The sequence below is a fragment of the Carcharodon carcharias genome, chromosome 13 (assembly GCF_017639515.1).
Source record: "Carcharodon carcharias isolate sCarCar2 chromosome 13, sCarCar2.pri, whole genome shotgun sequence".
NCBI lineage: Eukaryota > Metazoa > Chordata > Chondrichthyes > Lamniformes > Lamnidae > Carcharodon > Carcharodon carcharias.
This window is the reverse complement of record NC_054479.1, coordinates 21,934,702-21,956,335: the sequence shown is the minus strand read 5'-3', so window position 1 is coordinate 21,956,335 and position 21,634 is coordinate 21,934,702. Positions and strand designations below refer to the sequence as shown.

At 41.2% G+C, this 21,634-nt stretch overlaps 1 protein-coding gene across 1 annotated transcript in view; it reads right to left on the bottom strand.

Annotated features, from left to right (window-relative positions):
- pxmp2 (peroxisomal membrane protein 2) overlaps window positions 1-13,381 on the bottom strand; it is a 46,027-nt gene extending 32,646 nt beyond the window's left edge. Inside the window, exon 1 of the mRNA XM_041203619.1 lies at window positions 13,205-13,381. Coding sequence (XP_041059553.1) covers window positions 13,205-13,311 — 107 coding nt within the window. The 5' untranslated portion in view covers window positions 13,312-13,381. The remainder of the gene's footprint in view (window positions 1-13,204) is intronic.
- Window positions 13,382-21,634: the final 8,253 nt, after the last annotated feature.

Genomic DNA, 21,634 nt, shown 5'->3' with positions numbered 1-21,634 from the left:
GAACAAGGGACAAAGGGTGGGCTTTGATGAAACACAAATAGTCTTGAGTTGTGAGAAGCAAGGTCTTTGCATACGTGTTTTAATTTTGATTGGATAATATAATTATGTATACATCCTTTAAAATAATTGGTTAGCAAAATCACATGTTTATGTATTCAACAGGATAGAGTTAGCATGGGACCGGTGTGTCAGTTACTGATTGGATGTTTTCAAATGTATAATGATAAGAAAAAGTACAAAAGTAATTAAATGTAATCAACCTGGGAGCTGGGTCTTCATTTTTAGGAATGATTTCGGCTCCCTTGCATATGCTTGAAAAAAGCCGGTTAAAAGGATGCCTGGTGGTCATTTTGGGATTGGGCTTGGAGAGTGTACCATCTTCAAAGCTATTAACATACATAACATTATTGGAAATTATGTTTTAAAAAATAGAGGGTTAGTCTCTGGGTGTGTCTTAATTGGATTAAAGTCAGCTACTCTGGGTGCTTTGATATATACTAGTTTTGAATTGTAAGAGAGGTAGAATGTAGAGGTCTATGCTTGTTGAATAGAGCATTAAAGAAGGGGAGTGAAATCTGGCACCTAACTAGCAGAGACCAAGCAATATTTATATTATTAATAAAATTGGTACTATGAAAGGCGTTTTATTGTTAGAAGAGGTGGAGTTCAAAGGCGCTGGTGATACAATGGGAATTTACATTCAGTAAGATGTGCTAGGTATAACAGATAGCAGTTTTGTGTGTGGACGGCAGAGGCAATGTAAGGTCAAGGCCTGTAAGCCTACCACCGTGTGTGCAAAGGCACCAAAGTGAAAGGAACCTCATCTTGAATTTGTATGGTGAAAATGCTTTGCCTGGTGTCTACTTGAAGTCTATGGATTGCTGTTGCCTTAATGGAGATTAGTTTGGGAATTTGTTAAAAGTTATGATAGTAGCAATTTGTAACCATGTGTATATATTTAACTTGTGTTAAATTAATAAATGTCTCATGTAGTTTGATATAAAACCTCTTGAGAACTGGTGGTCTGATTCCTGAATTTAGAGCTGCTCTGAAACATACCACTGAAGGATATAATTTATAGATATACCTATAGTTATAGTTAAAAGTTTCCCTCTGGAATTTTTAAATAACTCAGCTCTACCAACTGCTGTGTCATAACAATTGGGGGCTGTAGCGGGATAAAAATATTTCTAATTCCTTGATTGATTTGGAACTGATGAATCTTAAGGTTACAAGTACAAGCAGCACTTTGAATTCAAGAGTTGGTGAAGTATTTTATAAGTGGTAGACTGCAAAATGGCTTTAGAAATTGCTAAGACTTGTCTGGGAGTAGAAGAGATAACTCTGATTGGGTTAGAGAAAATAATCAAAAGTAAGTTAACATAGTTGGCAGATAAGTTAAAATTGAGGTTACCTGAGGGTGCTAGGAAATCAGATATAATTAAGAGTATAGCACAGCATATACAGTTGGAAGTAAAACCTGACAATAGTGAGTCATAGCTGGATGTCATGAGACTTCAGTTACAAATGAAGAAGTTTGAATTTGAACAAGCAAAGGAACTGAAAAAAATTGAATTAGAAGCAAAGGACAGAGAAATTACTTTTAAAGGGAATTAGAATTTGTGAAGATAGAAAAGGAGGAAAGAGAAAGAGAGTGAGAGAGAATTCCAACTGAAAATATTGGCAGTGAAAAAAGAGATGCCAGTAGGTGAGGAACAACTTATTTCCAGAGTAGAACCCAGTGGGAAGATGTTTAAATTTGTACAAGCTCTTCCAAAGTTTGAGGAAAAAGATATTGAAGCATTCTTCATTTCATCTGTGAAGCTAGCTAAACAGATGAAATGGCTTCAGGAAAACTGGACATTATTATTATCGTCTAAGTTGTTAGGTAGGGCGCATGAGGTATATACTTCGCTATCAGAAGAAACGTCGGTGAATCATGACGTGGTGAAAAAGGCTATTTCGAGTGCATATGAGTTGGTTCCTTAAGCATACAGGCAGAAATTCAAGAATATGAGAAAACAGCCTGGGCAAACTTATATTGAATTTGAAAGTGTAAAACAAAGTAATTTTGACCAGTGGATATGGGCATTAAAAATAGAAACAATGTATGCAGCTCTTAGGGAAGTCATTCTTTGGAAGAATTTAAAGATTCAATCCTTTCGGTAGTAAGAACTCATGTGGAGGAACGGAGGGTTGATTCTGTAAGACAAGCAGCAGAGATAGCTGATGATTATGAGTTAGTTCGTCACCCTTTCAAATTGGAAAAGGGTAAAAAGTGGGAAGGTGAAAGGAAGGTATGTAGTCAGAGAAGGTAAGGTGTAGCTGAAAGTTCCCAGGAAGCTTTCTCTCAGAATAAAAAGGAAGGTGCTGAAGGTCGAAGTGACATTCAAAAATTGAGGTGTTTTCATTGTAATAAAGTGGTGCACACAAAGTCAGTGTGTTGGAGATTGCAGGAAAAAATCTGTTGGAATTGTTGGGGTACAGAAAAGCTCTGGAAGTAAAAGTACAGTGGGTTTGAGGTTCAAGCAGAGGAGAAACCAGTGGTTTGTGTACAAGTGAAACAGGGAGAATCAATGAAAGGTGAAGAAGTGGGAACGTGTTCACAGTTTACTCAAGAGAATTCTGAGGAGCAGGTTGCAGAAATGCTTAAAGACTTTGTGTGTGAAAGGAAAGTCTTTCAATGTGTACAAGGTGGAGTAGGTAAAGATGTTAAAATTTTAAGAAACGCGGGGCCAGAAAATCTTTAATGATGTGGGATAGTAATATTTGTTGTTCAAAGGGAGTATTGCAGGAGCAGTTAATAATAAGTGGGATTCATGGAGATGCTAAATCTATTCCGTTGTGGAAGGTAAATTGAAGACACATGCAGTTATAATTGCTGATTGCAGGGGTTCAATTTATTCTGAGTAATAATACAGCTGGATCACAAATGTGAGTGATGCATATGGTGGTTGAGCAGCCTGGAGAAGTGTTTTCAACAGAGGTGTTACAGATGGAACATCCTGGATTGTTTCCTGATTGTGTCGTAACGAGATCAAAGGCTCATCGGGAAGAACAAGATAAGCAGGCAGTTCAAAGGCAAGAGGGTGTTGAAATTCAATTAGCTGGCACTGTATTTGATAACATTGTTCAAGAGGAAGGAATACAGGTTCAGCTGAAATGTTTAACCCAAAGAGGTTAAGGGAGTTACAGAAAAATAATTTGCAATTAAAACAGTTATATCAGAAAACTTATTCAGAAACAGAAGCAAATGTATTCCAGTATGTTATTATCTTCAAGAAGGTATTTTAATGAAAAATTGGTGGTCAGATCATGTCTCAGCAAATGAAAGATCTTGAGGGAGGTGCATCAGATTGTTATCCCATTAGGGTATAGAAATGAGATTCCAAGGATTGCTCGTGAAATTCCAATGCTGGGACATTTAGGAATTAGGAAAACACAGGAAAAGATAGAGGTTTTTTTTTGGCCAGGATTGCAAAGGGATGTAGTCAAATCCTATAGAACCTGCTATACATGTCAAATAACAGGAAAACCACAAGCAATGATTAAACCAGCCACTTTAATCCCAATACCAACATTTGAAGAACCTTTTACCAGAGTCATAATTGATTGTGGAGGACCCCTCCCTAACACTAAAAGTGGACATCAGTATTTAATGACAATAATGGATGTGTCTACCATGTTTCCTGAAGTGATACCTTTAAGAAATATTACAACTAAGAAGATTGTGGAGGAGTTAATTAAATTTTTTACAAGCTATGGTTTACCTAAGGAAATACAATCAGATGAGGGGTCAAATTTCATGCCATTGCTGTTTAAGGAAGCAATGAACAGTTTGGGGATAAAACAGTTTAAGTCAACAGCTCATCATCCAGAGTCAGAAGGAGCTCTGGAAAGATGGCATCAAACTTTAAAAACTATGATAAGAGCATTCTGTCAGGATTATGCACAGGATTGAGATGCAGGAATTCAATTTTTGTTATTTGCTATTAGAGACGCTCCTAATGCATCAACTGATTTTAGCCCTTTTGAACTAGTTTATGCTCATGAGGCAAGGGGACCACTGAAATTGATTCATGAGAAATTGGTGGGTCAAAATTCTCCTGGATTACATATCAAATTTCAGGGAAAGATTGAACAGAGCATGTGAGTTGGCCAGGGAACATTTAAAGACATCACAGCAAATGATGAAAGTGAAAGCAGATAAGAAAACTAAAAATTGCAGTTTTATTTCTGGGGAGAAAGTACTAACTTTGTTACCAGTATTAGGTGATTCATTAAATGCAAGATTTAGTGGGCTTTACAGGATTGAAAAAAAATCGAGTGAATAAATTATTTAATAAAAACTCCAGATAGAAGAAAGAAGCAGAGGGCATGTCATGTAAATGTGCTTAAAAAGTACTTTTACAGGGAGGAGGAACAAAAAGAGGTATTAGTGATGGCAGATGATGAGAAAGAAGTGGAGGACTCTGAAATGGTTTTTTTTCCAACCAAATTGGATAATGAGAGGGTGCTTGAAAATTTAAATGAAATACTGAGTTACCTTCTAAGCAAGTGTCAAAGTGATTTGGAAAAGCTATTGCAGTCACACAAACCTATTCATGGAAATAAGTTGGGAAAGGCGCATTTGGCTTTACATGATGTACGTATAGAAATGTCATCTTCAATAAGGCAACACCCTTATAGATTAAATCCGGCAAAGTTATCACAAGTACAAAAAGAAATTGATTTCATGCTTCAAAATGATGTCATTGAGTCTAGCTGCAGTAATTGGAGTTTGCCTATTGTACTGGTACCGAAACCAAATGGAACTCAGACCGTGTGGACTATCGAAAGATGAATGCGGTGACAAAAGCCGATTCATATTCCATACCACGATTGGAAAATTGCATTGAGAAAGTAGGACAATTGAAATTTTTCACAAAGATTGACTTGCTAAAAGGATATTGGTAGGTACCGTTGCCAGAAAGAAAAAGGAGATATCAACTTTTGTAATGCCAAGTGGACTTTATCAATTTAAAGTTTTGCCATTTGGTATGAAGAATGCACCTGCGACATTTCAAAGACAAACAAAGAAAAACAAGTCATTGCAGGCTAAGTAATTGTGTAGTTTATATTGATGATCTAATTGTTTTCAGTCAGACGCAGGGCATCTGGAAGAATTATTTACTTGGCTACAGAAGCTAATTTGGTGATGAGATTGGCTAAAAAGTGAATTTGCAAAAGTGCAGGTTACATATTTAGGCTGTACCATTGGACATGGTAAGGTGGCTCCAAGAGATGTGAAAGTCAAGGCTATCGTGGATTTCCCAGTGCCTACAATAAAATAAGAAGTTTTGAGATTTCTGGACATGTGTGGGTTTTACTAGAAATTTATACCAAATTTTAGCCAATTGGTTGCTCCACTGACTGAACTATTTAAAAAAGAACAAGAAGTTTCAATGGACATTGGAATGTCTGAAGCCATTTGATAGTTTGAAAACTGTATTAACTACGACACCAGTTTTGGCAGTACCCAATTATGCCAAGCAATTCAAGTTGGCCGTTGACGCAAACGATATAGGCATTGGGGCTGTACTGTTACAAGAAGATGACACTGGAATTGAAAAACGACTAGGGTATTTTTCACGGAAGCTGAAGGGTATTTTTCATGGAAGCTGAATGTACAACAGAAAAGATATTCAACGATCGAAAAAGAGGCTTTGAGTTTGGTTGTGCATTGCAGCATTTTGAAATTTATGTTGCAAACAATTCATCAGAAACAATTGTTTATATAGACCACAATCTTTTGAAGTTTTTGGACAAATTTCGAGACAAAAATGCAAGGCTTTTCAGATGGAGTCTACTATTACAACCATTTAATCAATGGATTATACATACCGCAGGAAGAGAAAATCTGCTCGCTGATGCGTTATCAAGAGTTTGAAGCATAAAGCAAAGTGGGACATTTTTTTAAAAAGCTTAGACACTGAACTGGAATGATTTCTGTTGATACCAAGGATTTGTGTATATATATATTGCTAGGTTAACATGTGCATCGGGTGATTAATAGCATAATAAGTATAGGAGATAGTGTGAGATGGGTTATTACAAATGAAGCCATCTTTTAGAATTGTGACGGTTCATTTTTTGATAGGGAGGGGGGTGTGATGAAGCTATTAATGCATATAACATTATTGGAATTTTTTTTTTTAAATAGAGGGTTAGTCTGTTTGTGTATCTTAATTGGATTAAAGCCAGCTAGTCTGGATGCTTTGATGTATACTAGTTTTGAGATGTAAGAGAGGTAGAGTGTATTTGCATTTTATTGAATAGAGCATTCAAGAGGGGGAGTGAAATCTGGCACCTAGCTAGCAGAGACCAAGCATTGTTTATATTACTAATAAAATTGGTACTATGAAAGGGGTTTTATTGTTAGAAGAGGTGGAGTTCAAAGGGGCTGGTGATACAATGAGAATTTACATTCAATGTGTGTGCACAGCAGAGGCAATGTAAGATCAAAGCCTATAAGCCTACCACCGTGTCTGCAAAGGAACCAAAGTGAAAGGAACCTTATTTTGAATTTGTAAGGTGATAATGCTTTGCCTGGTGTCCGCTTGAAGTCTATGGGTTGCTGCTGCCTTAATGGAGATTAGTTTGGGAATTTTTTTAGAAGTTATGATAGTAGTAACTTGGAGCCATTTGTATATATTTAACTTATGTAAATTAATAAATGTCTCATGTAGTTTGATATAAAACCCCTTGAGAACTGGTGGTCTGATTCCTGAATTTAGAGCTGCTTCTCAAACATACCACTTAAAGATATAGGTTATGACAGTTATTTAAAGCTTTTCTCTGGGATTTTTAAATAACTCAACTCTACCAACTGCTGATAACATCTCCAAATGTTAGTCAGGAAGACCTTGCAGTGTCAACTGGAAAAATACTGCAGATACTGAAAATCTGAACTGAGAACAAAAAATTATGGAATATTCAGCAGGGCTCACAGCCTGTGAAGAGAGAGACAGACTTAGGGCAGAATTTTTCGTCCCACAAGTGGTCGCACGCCCATCCCATTCAGGTGTAAAATTGCGGGCAATGATGTCAGGCAAGAGCCCGACATCATCATGCATTCGTGTGATATTTTGCTCAACAGGTGCTCACCATTAATTAACAGGCCACTTAAGGCCCTTAACAGTCCAACTGACTGTGATTTTACCTTGCCCATGCAATTTTTCTGCTCGTCACATGGGGAAAACAGGCAGGCGGCAGGCCGACATTTTCACAAATCTCACCCATGCGCGGGTGAAAAGAGTCAGCAGCATTGCCAGTGTGTGTAGGGAGCAGTTTTGGACATAGTTTGTAGCTGGTTGCTTATTGGTACTTGGCAGCTTTGTCTCTGTTCAGGGCTTCATTCTTAGCATTTCCAGGCTCGTTTCAGGACTAATTGCTGTCTGTCAGGCCGCCAGAGGATTCAGACCATGTGGACCCCTCCAGGTATCAGACAGCCTTCCCAGACCCTGGTAATGGCAATTGGTCTCTGCTGGAGGCACCTCCTCTGAGGAGGAAGGGTGGCAGAAAGGAGAGGAGGCCAGGTGTCCCAATGCAGTTTCCAGGGGAGGGACCTGTGGCAGGAGAGGCGCAAGCACAAGGGGCACAGGGCCAGCAGGAAGTCCAAGGCAGAAGGGACCACAGAAGACACCACTATCCTGCTGACAGAGTTTACAGGCAGGGATGCAGCTACCTCAAAATGTCCATGTTGCAATGCCGAAGGAGGCTCCGCCTCTCAAGGGAGACCGTGGCCCCCATTTGACAGATGATTGGGCCTGAAATCAACTCCAACCTTGTGGGTGGACACCCCATGCTAGTGGCTCTGAAGGTCACATGGCCCTCAACTTCTATGCATCTGGCTCTTTCCAGTGCTCAGTGGGGGATCTTTGTGGAGTCTCCCAATCAGCTGTCCACAATTGAGTCAGCTTGGTGACAGAAGCTATGTTCAGGCAGGTACTGACCTTTATTCTTTACCATACGGACGAGGCCATCCAGGCTGAACAAGCCAGAGGCTTTGCAACGATTGCTGGGTTCCCCTGCATCCAGGGTACCATCGACTGCACATGTGGCCATCAAGGCGCCAGCAAGTCAGCTGAGTGCCTTCGTCAACAGGAAAGGATCCCACTCCATGTATGTGCAGATTGTGTGTGACCACACTGTCAGAGGAAGAGATATTAATGTATATAACGTTATTGGAAATTATTTTTTTAAATAGAGGCTCAGTCTCTGTGTGTGTATTAAATGGATTAAAGCTAGCTAATCTGGGTGCTTTTATGTACAGTAGTTTTGAGATGTAAACAGAGGTAGAAGGTACATTTGCATTTTGTTGAATAGAGCATTCAAGAGTGGGAGTGAAATCTTGCACCTAGCTAGGAGACACCAAGCAACGTTTATGTTACTAATAACATTGGTCATTGGTGGTACGAAAGGGGTTCAAAGGGCCTGGTGATACAATAAAAATTTACATTCAAAGGGGAAGGCTGGGTATAACAGAAAGGAGTTTTGTGTGTACAGGTCAGAGGCATGTAAGATCTAAGCCTGCAAGCCTACAATTGTCTGTAAGAGGAAACAAATTGAAAGGAACCTCATTTTGAATTTGTAAGATGAAAATGCTTTGCCTGGTGTCTGGTTAAGACTATTGGTTATTGTTGCCTTAATGGCGATTAATTTGGGAATTTGTTACAAGTTATGACAGTAGTAATTTGTAGCCATGTGTATGTGTTTAATTTGTTGTAAATTAATAAATGTTTCATCTAGTTTTATATAAAACTTCTTGAGAACTGGTGGTCTTATTCCTGAATTTAGAGCTGCATCTCAAAACATATCAATTGAAAATATAGGTTATGACAGTTGTTTAAAGTTGTTTAAATAACTTAGCCTTTGCAAACTGCTGTGTTATAACACACAGGATGCAGATTCAGCAAGTCCGTGCTAGGTACCCTGGCAACTCACATGACATGGACATCCTGAGACACTCCCAGATGCCAAGACTCTTCAATGCTCCAGCCTGACTAGATAGATGGCTGCTGGGCAACAAGGGCTATCCGTTGAAGAGGTGGCTCATGACGCTTCTCCGTCACCCAAGAACAGAGGCAGAAGAGCCTTACAATATGAATCATGCCTCCACAAGGGCGGTGGTAGAGAGGGCCATAGGTCTTCTCAAGGTTCGGGGGGAACACTACAATACCCCCCAGAGCGGGTGTCCCTGATCATGGTTGCATGCTGCACTCTCCACAATCTGGCACAGGCAAGGGGAGACCTTCTGGAGGAAGGGGATCTTGACACAGCTGCACAGGCTACAGATGATGAGTCCAGTAGTGAGTCCAAAGATGAGGACGGTGAGGAGAATGCTGAGGGTATGGAGCCAGACCTTGGTAGCCTGCAGGGAGGCAGGGTCAGCAGGGACGCCTTGATCCAACACTCCTTCAGCTAGGCTACCAAAGATCAGCTTCAAATGCATGCCAGGGCTGCCTTCTCCATCCAGGATGTCTGAAAGGACCCTATCATTTGAACACAAAGAACACTCAGTGCCTGTGCAATAAAGTTCAGAGCCACTTACGCCCAGCATTAATTACTGGTGTACCCTGCACCAATAAATTAAAAAGGTGAAGCATATACAGACCATGACGACAAAAACAAAATTTATCTCCTTGTGCCAATGGAGCCAGTGCTGGCCCCGCCTGGGAGGGAGCAGCCAGTGCCAAGGCTGGCATCTCCCCAGTTGCCCCAGGCTCATCAAACGCCTTGGTCATTGGCGGAAGAGCTGCTGCCATCATCGAGAGTGCCCTGAGAGGAGCCTGCAGAGACGATAGGCAGCTCGTGCGCCAATGTGAGGTCACTCTGGACCTTCCTGTGTACCACTGATGGACCTAACTGTGTTACTGGGTACCTCATCCATCTCCCACACTGACACTGACCACCTGAGATCAGTGACTTTGTGAGGGCTTGCAGGTCCCAGCGCAACCCCAGGAACTGCTCGTTCTGTCCCTGGAGCTGCCTCTCCATGAGAGTCGCCACTCAATGGAGGAGGCAGTGCGCTCGCCCATGACGGTTGACACAGTGCTCACACTCCGCACGGACTCCTCCATCACAGAGACCATGGCACGCAAACCCTCATGGATTTTCACCAGATCTTCCCATACATCTTGCTGGACATCCAGCATCTGCTGCCTAATGGACAACTCCAGAGGCTCATCATCAGTCTTTGACTGAGCATCATCCTGGTCCCCAGCAGTCCTCTGACTGCTGTCGCCCTGGGCACTCTCTGCCTCCACCTGCACCTCAAGCGACGGTGAAGTGTCTTCACCAATGTGCACCAAAATACCAGCTGCCGATATAATGCCCACTGAAATGCTGGTATATGTGCTGGTGTTTGCTTCAGAGAGCGAGTGTGGCGCAGGTGAAAATGACGCCCAATGGTCCTCCGGTGTCAGGAGTGGCCCTTCGGGGTCTGCAGGTCGGATACCTGCAGGCGAACCTAAAAGGGAGAAGAAGGGCATGTCATTAGTTAAAGTTATCACATTGTCACTGTGCATGCCAAGCACGCGGGTGGGACAATGGAGATCTGCATCACGGTACCATCATCTTTCAATGATCAATGGGGACTCCAGGTTCGAGGCTCACATCAGTGAAGAGACTACACTAGAATGGTCCCACACTCCAAAACTCTCACCTCTGTGCACTGCTCTCTTATCTTTGTCTGGCACCCCCGCCTCACCACGCCCAGTTGCACAGGAAGCGTGCTGGCTCTTGAGCTCGAGGGCGTCCAGCTTGAACCGGGAGAGCAGCAGCAGGTTGGACGGGCCTCCGCCGGTATGTTATCTCGCTGATAGGTTATAGCTTGTCTTCTCCTGGAAAAGACAGAGGAACATTGATTAGTCCACACTCTACCTGCAGTGCCATTGCAGCCTGGCCAACCCCAGCTGAGGAACGTCTCCCAGGGCACATCCAAGTCGTGGCCCTCGAGCCACAAGGCACTCAGTCCAAGCAGCCAGGGCTCACCCCTTGGCCAGTTCCGGCATCACTGACAGTTGGCACAGACTATAGCATCCCCAAGGTCCAAGGGGGGACAGCCAGACCTTAATACTGACCCATGCCGATATGGTACTCATCCTTCCTGAGGGAAGTCATTGAAGCTCTTCTGGCACTGGACCCAGGTGCGCCACACCACATCATGGCTGCTCACCTGGGCTGCCACCTTGGTGAGGTGCATTGGCCTCCTCCTCCCATCTCTGGGGACAAGGGTGTACCTCCTGGCAGCCACCTCCTCCATGGGGACAGCGAGGCACTTATGAGAAAAGCGGGAGGCTGAGTGTCCACCCGACCTGCCCTCCCACCTGGCGTTTGTCATACTCGAGTCCATCATTAGAATGGCAGACAGAAGTCCTTCCCTGGCAGCCTTTCTAGGGCTGTTTTTAAACCGGCCGCTGGCTCACCATTGGACCCGGCCCCCACTGGCCCTTCCTGGCCAGTGCAGTGGCGGGCCTTAATTGCGGGCAGCTGTCGGTTTTGCAGCCGCTCCCAGACTGGCCCACCACACCCGACAAGGGGAAAATCCTGCCTTCAGTGTTTCAGGCCATTAACTTTCTGGTTCTTATTTTTGACAAAAAGCCATCAACCTGAAACATGAACTTTGTTTCTCTCTTTACAAATGCTTCCAGAGCTGCTTTCCCAGTTCAAGAATTCTCCTCTTACACCTCTTTCTTTTCCAGTACTCTCCGAAAAATCTGCCTCTGGCCATGCTTTCTCCTTTGATTCGGTGCCAATTTTCGTCTGATTGCTCTTGAGGAGTACTTGGGGGCGTTTCCTTGTGTAGAAGACACTATATAAATGCTGTTATCAGTTCTATTGAAGGGTCATGAGAACTCGAAATGTCAACTCTTCTTCTCCGCCGATGCTGCCAGACCTGCTGAGTTTTTCCAGGTAATTCTGTTTTTGTTTTGGATTTCCAGCATCTGAAGTTTTTTGTTTTTATCTCTGTGTTTAATTGACTGCCACTGCTCTTCGAGAAATGCCTACCTTGAAGAAGTTTTGTTCGTCTCTGCGACAAGATTTCCGTATCTCTCTTTTGCCTTGAGTTCTGTTGAAGGGTCATGAGGACTCGAAACGTCAACTCTTCTTCTCCGACGATGCTGCCAGACCTGCTGAGTTTTTCCAGGTAATTCTGTTTTTGTTTTATATAAATGCTAGTTGTGTTGCTCAGTGGTCTGTAAAGTGAGTGAAAATATTGAACCTCAGTTCTGTGGGAACACATTGTACGGAGAGGGCGCAATCACCGCGATCAGCTTCGTTAATAAAAAAAATGCTCCGGGCCTGCTACAGAAAACAAGCCCAAACAATGAAGGGACGCAAGACATTTTCACCTAAAATTCGTGTATGTGGCTAGACGAATTATGTTGGATAACAGGGTTTGGAGAGGATACTAAGAAAGGAGATTAGACATTGAAGCTACAGAGACAAAGGAAGCTCAGAATATTTACAAGGGCGAAAAGGTGATTCAGGGAGACTTCTGGCGAGGTTTTCTAATTTTCAGGGGTAGGTAAAAACTAAACCCGAATAAACCATTTGACTTAACTACAAACTGCATCCAGCAGCCCCAGACACAATCTCGGAAAGGGAAACACACAAAGGTGGCGAGTGTGTAGAACAGACTAAACAGGGGGACCATTGTGCTAGTGTCAACAAATTCAAAAGGGAGCTAGATTTGTTTTACAAAGCAAGCAATTAAGAGTTGTGTAGGATGATATTTTTAGAACTTTGGCGAGATCCATCAGTGGTCTTTTTTTAGTCCTGTGCATTTTGTATAGTTCAGGAACTTAGATGCGAGGCATGTTGCGAATATAACAAACTGACTCCCACCATCCATTCGCATTTTTTTTACCGAAGCTACTGACCTTTTCTTCCCCTAACTCTGGTGTTATAATGTTTACAGCTCATTTTTCTTTCACATTCGCTACTTTGATGCCCGCAAATAATTATAATTCGCCATCTTCTTTAGCTAATTAAACGCCCACTGGGGTAAATGTGCCTGTCAGGTCGTTTTGAGAATATTTTGCCAATTCAGAATGTAATAAAATTGTCACGTACAAATAAATATGAACCTCAGTTCAAACTCGCAGTTGTTGGCATCTTACAGCTCTTCCGTATGAAAATCGGGCTGAAATATGCTTACCTAGTGATTGACTTGGTCAGTATTGGGTACTTCTTTAGGAGGAACAAGTACTGATGCAGCAGGATTCGGTGGAAAGGCCGATCGGGTGTGGAATATCCCGACATCATTCAATCGAAGCCCAGCTTCTACAATCTTGCACTCACACTGCTTCCGCCTTCTTGGACTAAACTGCACAAACTGCTGGTCAGCTACCGTAAATAACTGCACTTGCGTGCCAGCAGAAATCTTTGGAATCCAGCGCCGTTTTGTTGACCATTAAGATCCATGTAAACATCCAAATTACTTTGTCAAAAAAAATCCCTGGTATGTGTGCCGATTGTAAAGAAAAATATCATTTTTTCCAATATTACTGTGGGATACTGTAAAGCAGGCTTGTGGGGTTGTGTGTATGCTTGTATGTGTGACTAATTAAACTGAAGACAGTCAGAGGGCAAGGTTTAAATCATCAAAGGGTTAGGGTAAAAGCAGGCATTTTGAAGTAGGAATGAACAAGATAACATACAGGTAAATACAACATGACTAGGAATTTGCATTAGAAGATGAGTGAGGAATTGAATTTTTAGCTGTTGAATTTCGAAGAAAAAAAGCTAAGTTTTACAACTGGCAAAGATCATAAATGAATAAAGCAAAGTTATTAAGTTAATTTTTCCTGAAACTAATGGCCATAAAGACAACATGAAAGACTTTTAGATTCTGGGAAAGGTAACTTCCAAAGAAAGTTAAGAACAATGTGTTTAAAGATGAAAGAGAAAAAAATTAATGGAAGATTGAAAGCTGTATGGGATGTATGGCCATGTGATTTTGAAGAGTGGACTGTGCGAAGGTAGACCAGTGAAGTAAGCAGCCTCTAGCCGCTCCAAAGAAGTGTTTGTTTGTTCCTGAAAGCAAGTTTTGTTACAAGCCTTGGATTCCCATTGTCGAGTGTCATGAAAATACAATAATTTTTATTAAGTTATTGGGATTTATTGTAAAGTAAGAATGGTGGGGTCTGGATAGTATGTTTGTGGGACTTATTTGAATTAAAGACAGCTGGTCTGAAGGCTTTTATGTATTAAAAGATAAGCTAGGTTTGAAATGCTAAATAAGTAAACATGGTTAAAGTTTTAGAATATGAGGTGTAAAAGGAAAGTTTGCATTTTGAGGTAAACCAGAGTAATCACAAATTTCAAAGAGAGGGTGAATGTTACACTTAACCTGAAGAAGCCAAACGGTGTGTTTATGTTTCCCAAAACTTACTGATAAAATTGGTGCCATGAAAGATTTTTATTATTAGAAAGGTAAAGTCCAAAGACATATTGAAACAATGGGATTTACTTTAAAAAGGGAAAAACATGCCTAAAGAAGATGAGGTTATGTATAAGGAAAGAAGGCATTCTAAGATCCAACAAATGTGAAAAGCCTCTAGCCTCTATGTACAAATTGCTGTCTGTAGGAACCGAAGCTAAGAGAATTCACTGTGAATATCCCTGCCCAGAGTATTGTCTCCTTTGCCTGGGTCTGTTAAAATCTATTTTGTTTTTAGTGTTGCCTTAATGGAGATGTAATTGGGAATCAGATTAATTAGGGGAGCTAAGAATTATCATAGTAGCAATTTGTAGGCCTCTGTATGTGCTTAAAACATTTTTATCAATAAATATTTAATTTAGTTTTATTAAAAAACCTCTAAGATTTGGTGGACTTATTACTAATGAATTCAAGGCACACATTTCGAAATAAAAATACAAATTGCAAAACAGTTGATGCAGTTGCTTCAAGTTTCCCTCTGGGATTTGAGCAGCTCAGCATTTACCATCTGCTGTGCCATAACACAAGTGAGAGAGAGAAGCCTGTGACATACATCCCCTATAGCAACAGTGGATGTCTTGCCATAATATTACTGGATTTTTTATAGCTTAAGGATCTATAGAGAATGTTGCCCCGAAAAGGTTATTTGTAAGTCCAGCTAAATAGAAATCTTTTGGAAATGTTGTAAGACTAAATGTAACTGTGTAACTGTAATCTTGTGTGTTTAAGTTTTATTTTCTTTTGTTGATAAGTGTTTTAATATAATATTTAAAATCTCTAAAAATGGTAGTGGAATCTTTACCTCTGACTTCAGTACACATACATTCTCATAATAAATACAAATTGCAAATCGTTGTGATAGCTTGACCAAGTTTCCCTTTGGGGTAGGGTCAGTCCAGTAATCACCAACTGCCATATCAAGGCACGATTAAAAACTTAATTTAAAAAATAATCCCCTGCTATCTCTGAGCAGCTTGTATATAGCCAATACTCATTATTTACTGACAGACTATTCGTAATCAGACTTATATGGGGCTTTTCTATTATTTCTGAGCATTGCCAGCTGCAATATGGGTACGGCTCATTGGCAGTGGTGTAGTGTTGCAGGAACGGCGCTCCAGCACCTCAAACCAGGGACCAGGGAGCAGATTGCTGGGAAGCAGAGGTTTGGGGCCGGTAGGAGGAGAGGCTGGCTGCAAGGCCTGGGGCCCTGGGAGGAGAGGCTAGCTGCGAGGCCAGGCAGTGAGACACTAAGGAATCCATGTAGCATTTTAGTCAGTCCAGTTCACATACCTTGGACGTACAGCCACAATCTAGAACTGCACAACTGAACGAGTCTGCGACTGCTGTACTCATTACCTGACTGAGCTTTGATGACCAATACGATTCCTTCTGATTGGTCAGTTTCAGCCAGTGGCATAATGCTGCCGGAGCACACCGGAGAGGCACTCAGCACTTTAAACCAGGGTCCAGGGAGCAGATTGCGAGGGAGCGGAAGTCCAGGATCCTGTAGAGGAGAGGCTGTTTGTGATTCAGGAGAGGCTTGTTGTGAGGCCCAGGAGTGAGACGTAGCAGAGTAGAGCCCCAGGTTGGGTTGAGGGTGTGGAGGGAGGAAGAGACTTGCTGCTGTCTGTGTGACTGAGTGAGTGTGTGGGAGTGTGAGAGAGAGGGAGACACAAAGTGAGTGTGTGAGAGAGTGAGTGAGTGATAAGTCTTAAAAGAATACAATAATGTCACGACTGTGTAAATTGCAAGTCTACAGATCTCCCAAAAACAATCACTTTATCATTCTCCATGTCCAACTTCATTTGGGCCTTTTTGATTAAGGCCTATTTAACAGAAAGGTATTTCACTCTAGACCACATCAGTACTAATAAAGTGATTTAGTTCTGGTATTTTACATGGAATTACTATTCTTTAGTGATTTCAACATATGACCGAACCTGAAACAAGTAAAACTGTCAAATTCTCTGATTTTACTTCGGTCTTCCTTCCTTGAGGAATCCATGTGGCATTTTAGCCAGTCCGTTCCACATACCATGGACATACACCGGCTATCCAGAACTGCACAATTTAACAAATCTGCCACCAGGATACTCATTACCAGACTGAGCTTTGATGACCCATACGATTCCTTCTGATTGGTCAGTACCATCCAGTGGTGTGGTGCTGTCGGAGCGCACAAGAGTGGCACACCAGCACTTCAAACTAGAGCCTGCGGAGCAGATTGCGGAGGAACAGAGGCCCAGGACCCTGGGGAGGGTAGGCTGGCTGTGAGGCCCAGCACCCTGGGGAGGAGAGGCTGGCTGCAAGACCTGGGGTTGACTGCCGTGTCTGTGTCTCTGTTTGTGTGACCCATTTGTATCCAGGAAACCGGCCCGCTCCTTCACAAGCTGGAGAAAATCAGGCAATGGCCTCTAGTATAGAATCTCAGCACCAGGGCTGCAACCTCTTTAGGCTTCCCAACCTGATAAATATTTTATAAGGATCAAGTCATGTAAAGCCAAATTCTCTAGGAATATAGAGGTTTCTTTAGACTCCAGAAGTTCTGTCAATCACTTCATTTATTTGAAGCATACCCACAATACCTAAAACAAAAAGATTATGTATTTCGAAACAACGATAACTGGTCAGAAATTAGGGTGTGTTTGTTTATTCAATAGATAGAATGGCAGGGAAAAGATAGTTGTGGACACAGACAAGAATTTCTTCCTGATTCAACTTGTTGGGAAGTAATGGATTTAATCAGTAGCAGTACTCCTAAGGTCATATCCGAGCACAGAGGGAAGCCACTCGGCTCATCATTGTAACTGCACAGCTCTCAGAAAGAATTATCCATATTGTCCTATTCCCCATACTCGTATTTCAGATATGATGTTTCTGGTGGGAACATTCCATGTCCTAACAACCCCTCAATTCATACCAATAGTCATCATATCATCAGGTTTCATTTCATTGTGAAAATTACTGCTGCGGACAACTTGGTACCTGCAGTAAGAATGTGCTCAATTTTCAGGTATAAAGAAAGATTTCAGAAATGGAGATTAGGATGTGCTGGTTGATGGAAATAAGTAATAGCGAAGAAAAATAAAGTTATTTAAATATATAGTCAGTAGAATTTTGTTTGGTCCTTTTCATAAATAGGAGAGTATATGCTAAACAGAAATCTAAATGTCTTAATGAAGGTACATAGGGAGGGAGCCTCAAAACTAAGTATTTCACAAAATATAAAACAATGGCAAAATTACAACTGAAAAAACAACTGAGCAGGTGGCATTCCCACGGTAAAGCTTTATAAGTTCTGATAGAGGCCAGAAAGGCCACATAGTCCTTTGAAAGATTTAGCATGGTGGCTAGGATTTAGGAGTAGGATATGGCTCAAATGCTAAATATATATTTTGTATTCACTTTCACTATTAAAGATGATACAGTGGTAGGTACAAATGCTTTAGATAGTGACTCATTAAATGTACATGCATAAATGGCCTTAGCTTGTTTTGAAGCACTGAAGATTAATCTGGTTGTTGGACCTGATGACATTTAACCTCGAATGCTGTAGAAAATTGGAGAGGTACTATGAGAGTCATTAATTTAGCTAACCTAATGGTTCTTTGAGATCTGGACTGGTTCAAATTGACTGGAGAAAGAGCTTGATGTCTTTAATAGGCTTGAATTAAATAATTAAAGTGTTGCATAATGAATTTCTAGCTGTGCTAAAGACTAATGATTCAAAATACCAAATGGCTCGAAGTAAAATGCCTACCGGGACTAATATTTTTCACTTAAAAAGCACAGTTTTACTGACATTTGGGGACTCAAATGATTAATACATAGGAAAATAACATACTATTAGAATTAGAAATGATATGGCCATCACATTTTCTTACAGCTCCTGCATCTCAAAATTTCCCACTACACCACTGCTCATTGGTATCCCTCAGTGTCCTCAGCTCTCACCTATGTCTCTAAATAGCGCGTAATTCACACCAACAAGCATATCCTGGTAGCTTGTCTTGGCTGACAAGCTAACATAAGTGAGGGTGTCATTAGTTTCGTCTGGTGCAGGTAGGGGACATCACTTCTCTTAATGCATGAAATCTAATGGAAGAGGCAGATGATCCTAGCAAGAGGACAATGGCTCTGAAAGTGCACACCAGCAAGATGTGTGTTGACCAGTCAGCTCAGAAAAGTTTGGAACCTTACTGAACATCATCCCATAGTTAGCAATGAAACCTAGTCACGAAAATGCTGTTGCTTACAGTAAAAACAATTGGCACAACACTGAATTTAACCTTGGCAAGAGGAAGGAATCTGAAGAAGAATAACAATCGAATACTTCCTTTAAAAATCACTCATATCAAATGACTGATCATACAAACTTTCTTTCCACGCACAATATAGGTTCCCTCTTCATTAATTCTTACATAATAAGATTTTTTTACTCAGCAAGTTATAATCTGGAATGTAGCTTGAATTGGTGGTAAAACAGATTTAAAAGTAACTTGCAAAAGGGTTTTGGGTAAGTGCTTAAAGCTTTCTAGCTTACAGGATTATGGGAAAAGAGAAGGGGAGTATGACTCATTGGCTTCCACAGGAGCCTAATGGTCTCCCCATTCTATTATACATGGGAATAATACATGGGAAATTAAATTAGAGACCTGGCAAGGTCTTGATGGCCTTAACGGCCTCCTGTACCATTATGATTCTATGGCATCACCTATTGATACTTCAACCATAAGTCTAGTTATATACTAGCAATCTTTCTACAAAAGACAGGAAATTTGTAAAAAAAAAAAGTTCCATAAAAGACTAGGAAGAAATGTTCTAGCAACTAAAGAATTATAAGAACATCCAGTATTTTATAATTATTTCTTAGCTTTTGTGACCAATCTGATTAACATATTACAATCCCCTTACAGATCAATAACTTTAAAAAAATTCAAATTTCCAATTGATAGCTGAAAGGATGACACAAGATGTCATGTTTGAAGACTTTTACTGTCACAGACTAAAAACACTATTGACTAAACACTATTTTTGAAGGCATCTTATACTTTAAGCTGCAGAACTTTTATATTTAACACAACCGCAAAACTTACTTTACAGATATACTTCACACTGTCCCTTAAGTAGTCATTTGATTTTCCCGGAACCAATCCAAAATGATTCTTTGCTCCCGAGGGTTTACTTCCATTCTTTTCCTTTCCCAGCCTGGTAACTTTTAAACCCAGAACTGTCTTTCACAGCCAGGGTTTTTCCTGACGATTCTCATTCTAGCACAAGCTAGGTAAATCTTCCAGTTTCATTTCAAATCCTCACGAATTTGGTCTTTTCAATCCAAGTGCAAGCTCACACTCATGTGCAATGAACCCTAGAGATTTTCAGCCTCTAGCTTCTCCCTCTCTCCTGGATCCTGGCTGACTGCTTGTGTCTGAGTTTCCAGGGATATCTTAGAAAACCCTCCCCTCTCAAAATCCATCTCCATAGCAATATGAATCACATGGGCCTTGCATCTAGGTAGAAATGCTGATTAGCTATTCTCTCTATCTTTACAGATACTGGATAGTTTAAAGTATAACCATTTACAACCTGATATTCTCAACAACTTCCTGGGATGTTAGAGACTACCAATCTAACCACTGTAAGCACAGATGCTGCCGTTATCTCCAAGCCTGAACACCTTCCATCTTCCAGAAAAACAACCCAGATCTCCCTTTAATCTTTAACAGCCATATCACCCAGGCCTGTTGTTTGGCAGACTTCAGGACAGGTCACAGGACCCCCTTCATTTTGTCCTAAGTTAAAGACAATACCAAGACATAATAGTCTTATAAAACCTAATATTTGTAACAATATCCACCTTTTAATGAGCAAGAAGTGAAAGTGCTGGAGTTGCATATGTGGATGTTCCCTGTGGGCAGACTTGGGTTCAGAGGTCAATCTGCATGAGGAATAAAGAGATATGAGGGCAGTGTGGCAAGACATATTTAGAATGACAGGTGGCTTGTGTAGAGTTTAAGTAATAACATGAACCAATTGAATCAAGTGGCATGTTCTTGTATTGCAAATTCACTGTTCGTTATTATCAAGATTCATATCCAACGTCTGCTTGCAGCTGGGAAAATGTAGACCAGCAGTAAGCAATGTCGGGCTAAAATCAAGAAAAAGTTCTAATGAAAGGTCGCTGACCTGAAACATTACCTCTACTCTGTTTTTCCCTCTCCACAGATGCTGTGTGACCTGCTGATTATTTCCAGCATCATTTTTTTCAAGAAAAATATAGTACTGGCAGATTATGGGTCCTCATCCTACCACAGCAACATTCACAAATTCAAATCATCACTGACAGTTACTAATTGAAGAATCAAAAACAAAAACAGAATTACCTGGAAAAACTCAGCAGGTCTGGCAGCATCGGCGGAGAAGAAAAGAGTTGACGTTTCGAGTCCTCATGACCCTTCGACAGAACTTGAGTTCGAGTCCAGGAAAGAGCTGAAATATAAGCTGGTTTAAGGTGTGTGTGTGGGGGGCGGAGAGATAGAGAGACAGAGAGGTGGAGGGGGTTGGTGTGGTTGTAGCGACAAACAAGCAGTGATAGAAGCAGAATATCAAAAGATGTCAACAACAATAGTACAATAGAACACATAGGTGTTAAAGATAAAGTTGGTGATATTATCTAAACGAATGTGCTAATTAAGAATGGATGGTAGGGCACTCAAGGTATAGCTCTAGTGGTTTTTTTTTTTTTATTTTATATAATGGAAATAGGTGGGAAAAGGAAAATCTTTATAATTTATTGGGAAAAAAAAGGAGAAGGGGGAAACAGAAAGGGGGTGGGGATGGGGGAGGGGACTCACGACCTAAAGTTGTTGAATTCAATATTCAGTCCGGAAGGCTGTAAAGTCCCTAGTCGGAAGATGAGGTGTTGTTCCTCCAGTTTGCGTTGGGCTTCACTGGAACAATGCAGCAAGCCAAGGACAGACATGTGGGCAAGAGAGCAGGGTGGAGTGTTAAAATGGCAAGCGACAGGGAGGTTTGGGTCATTCTTGCGGACAGACCGCAGGTGTTCTGCAAAGCGGTCGCCCAGTTTACGTTTGGTCTCTCCAATGTAGAGGAGACCACATTGGGAGCAACGAATGCAGTAGA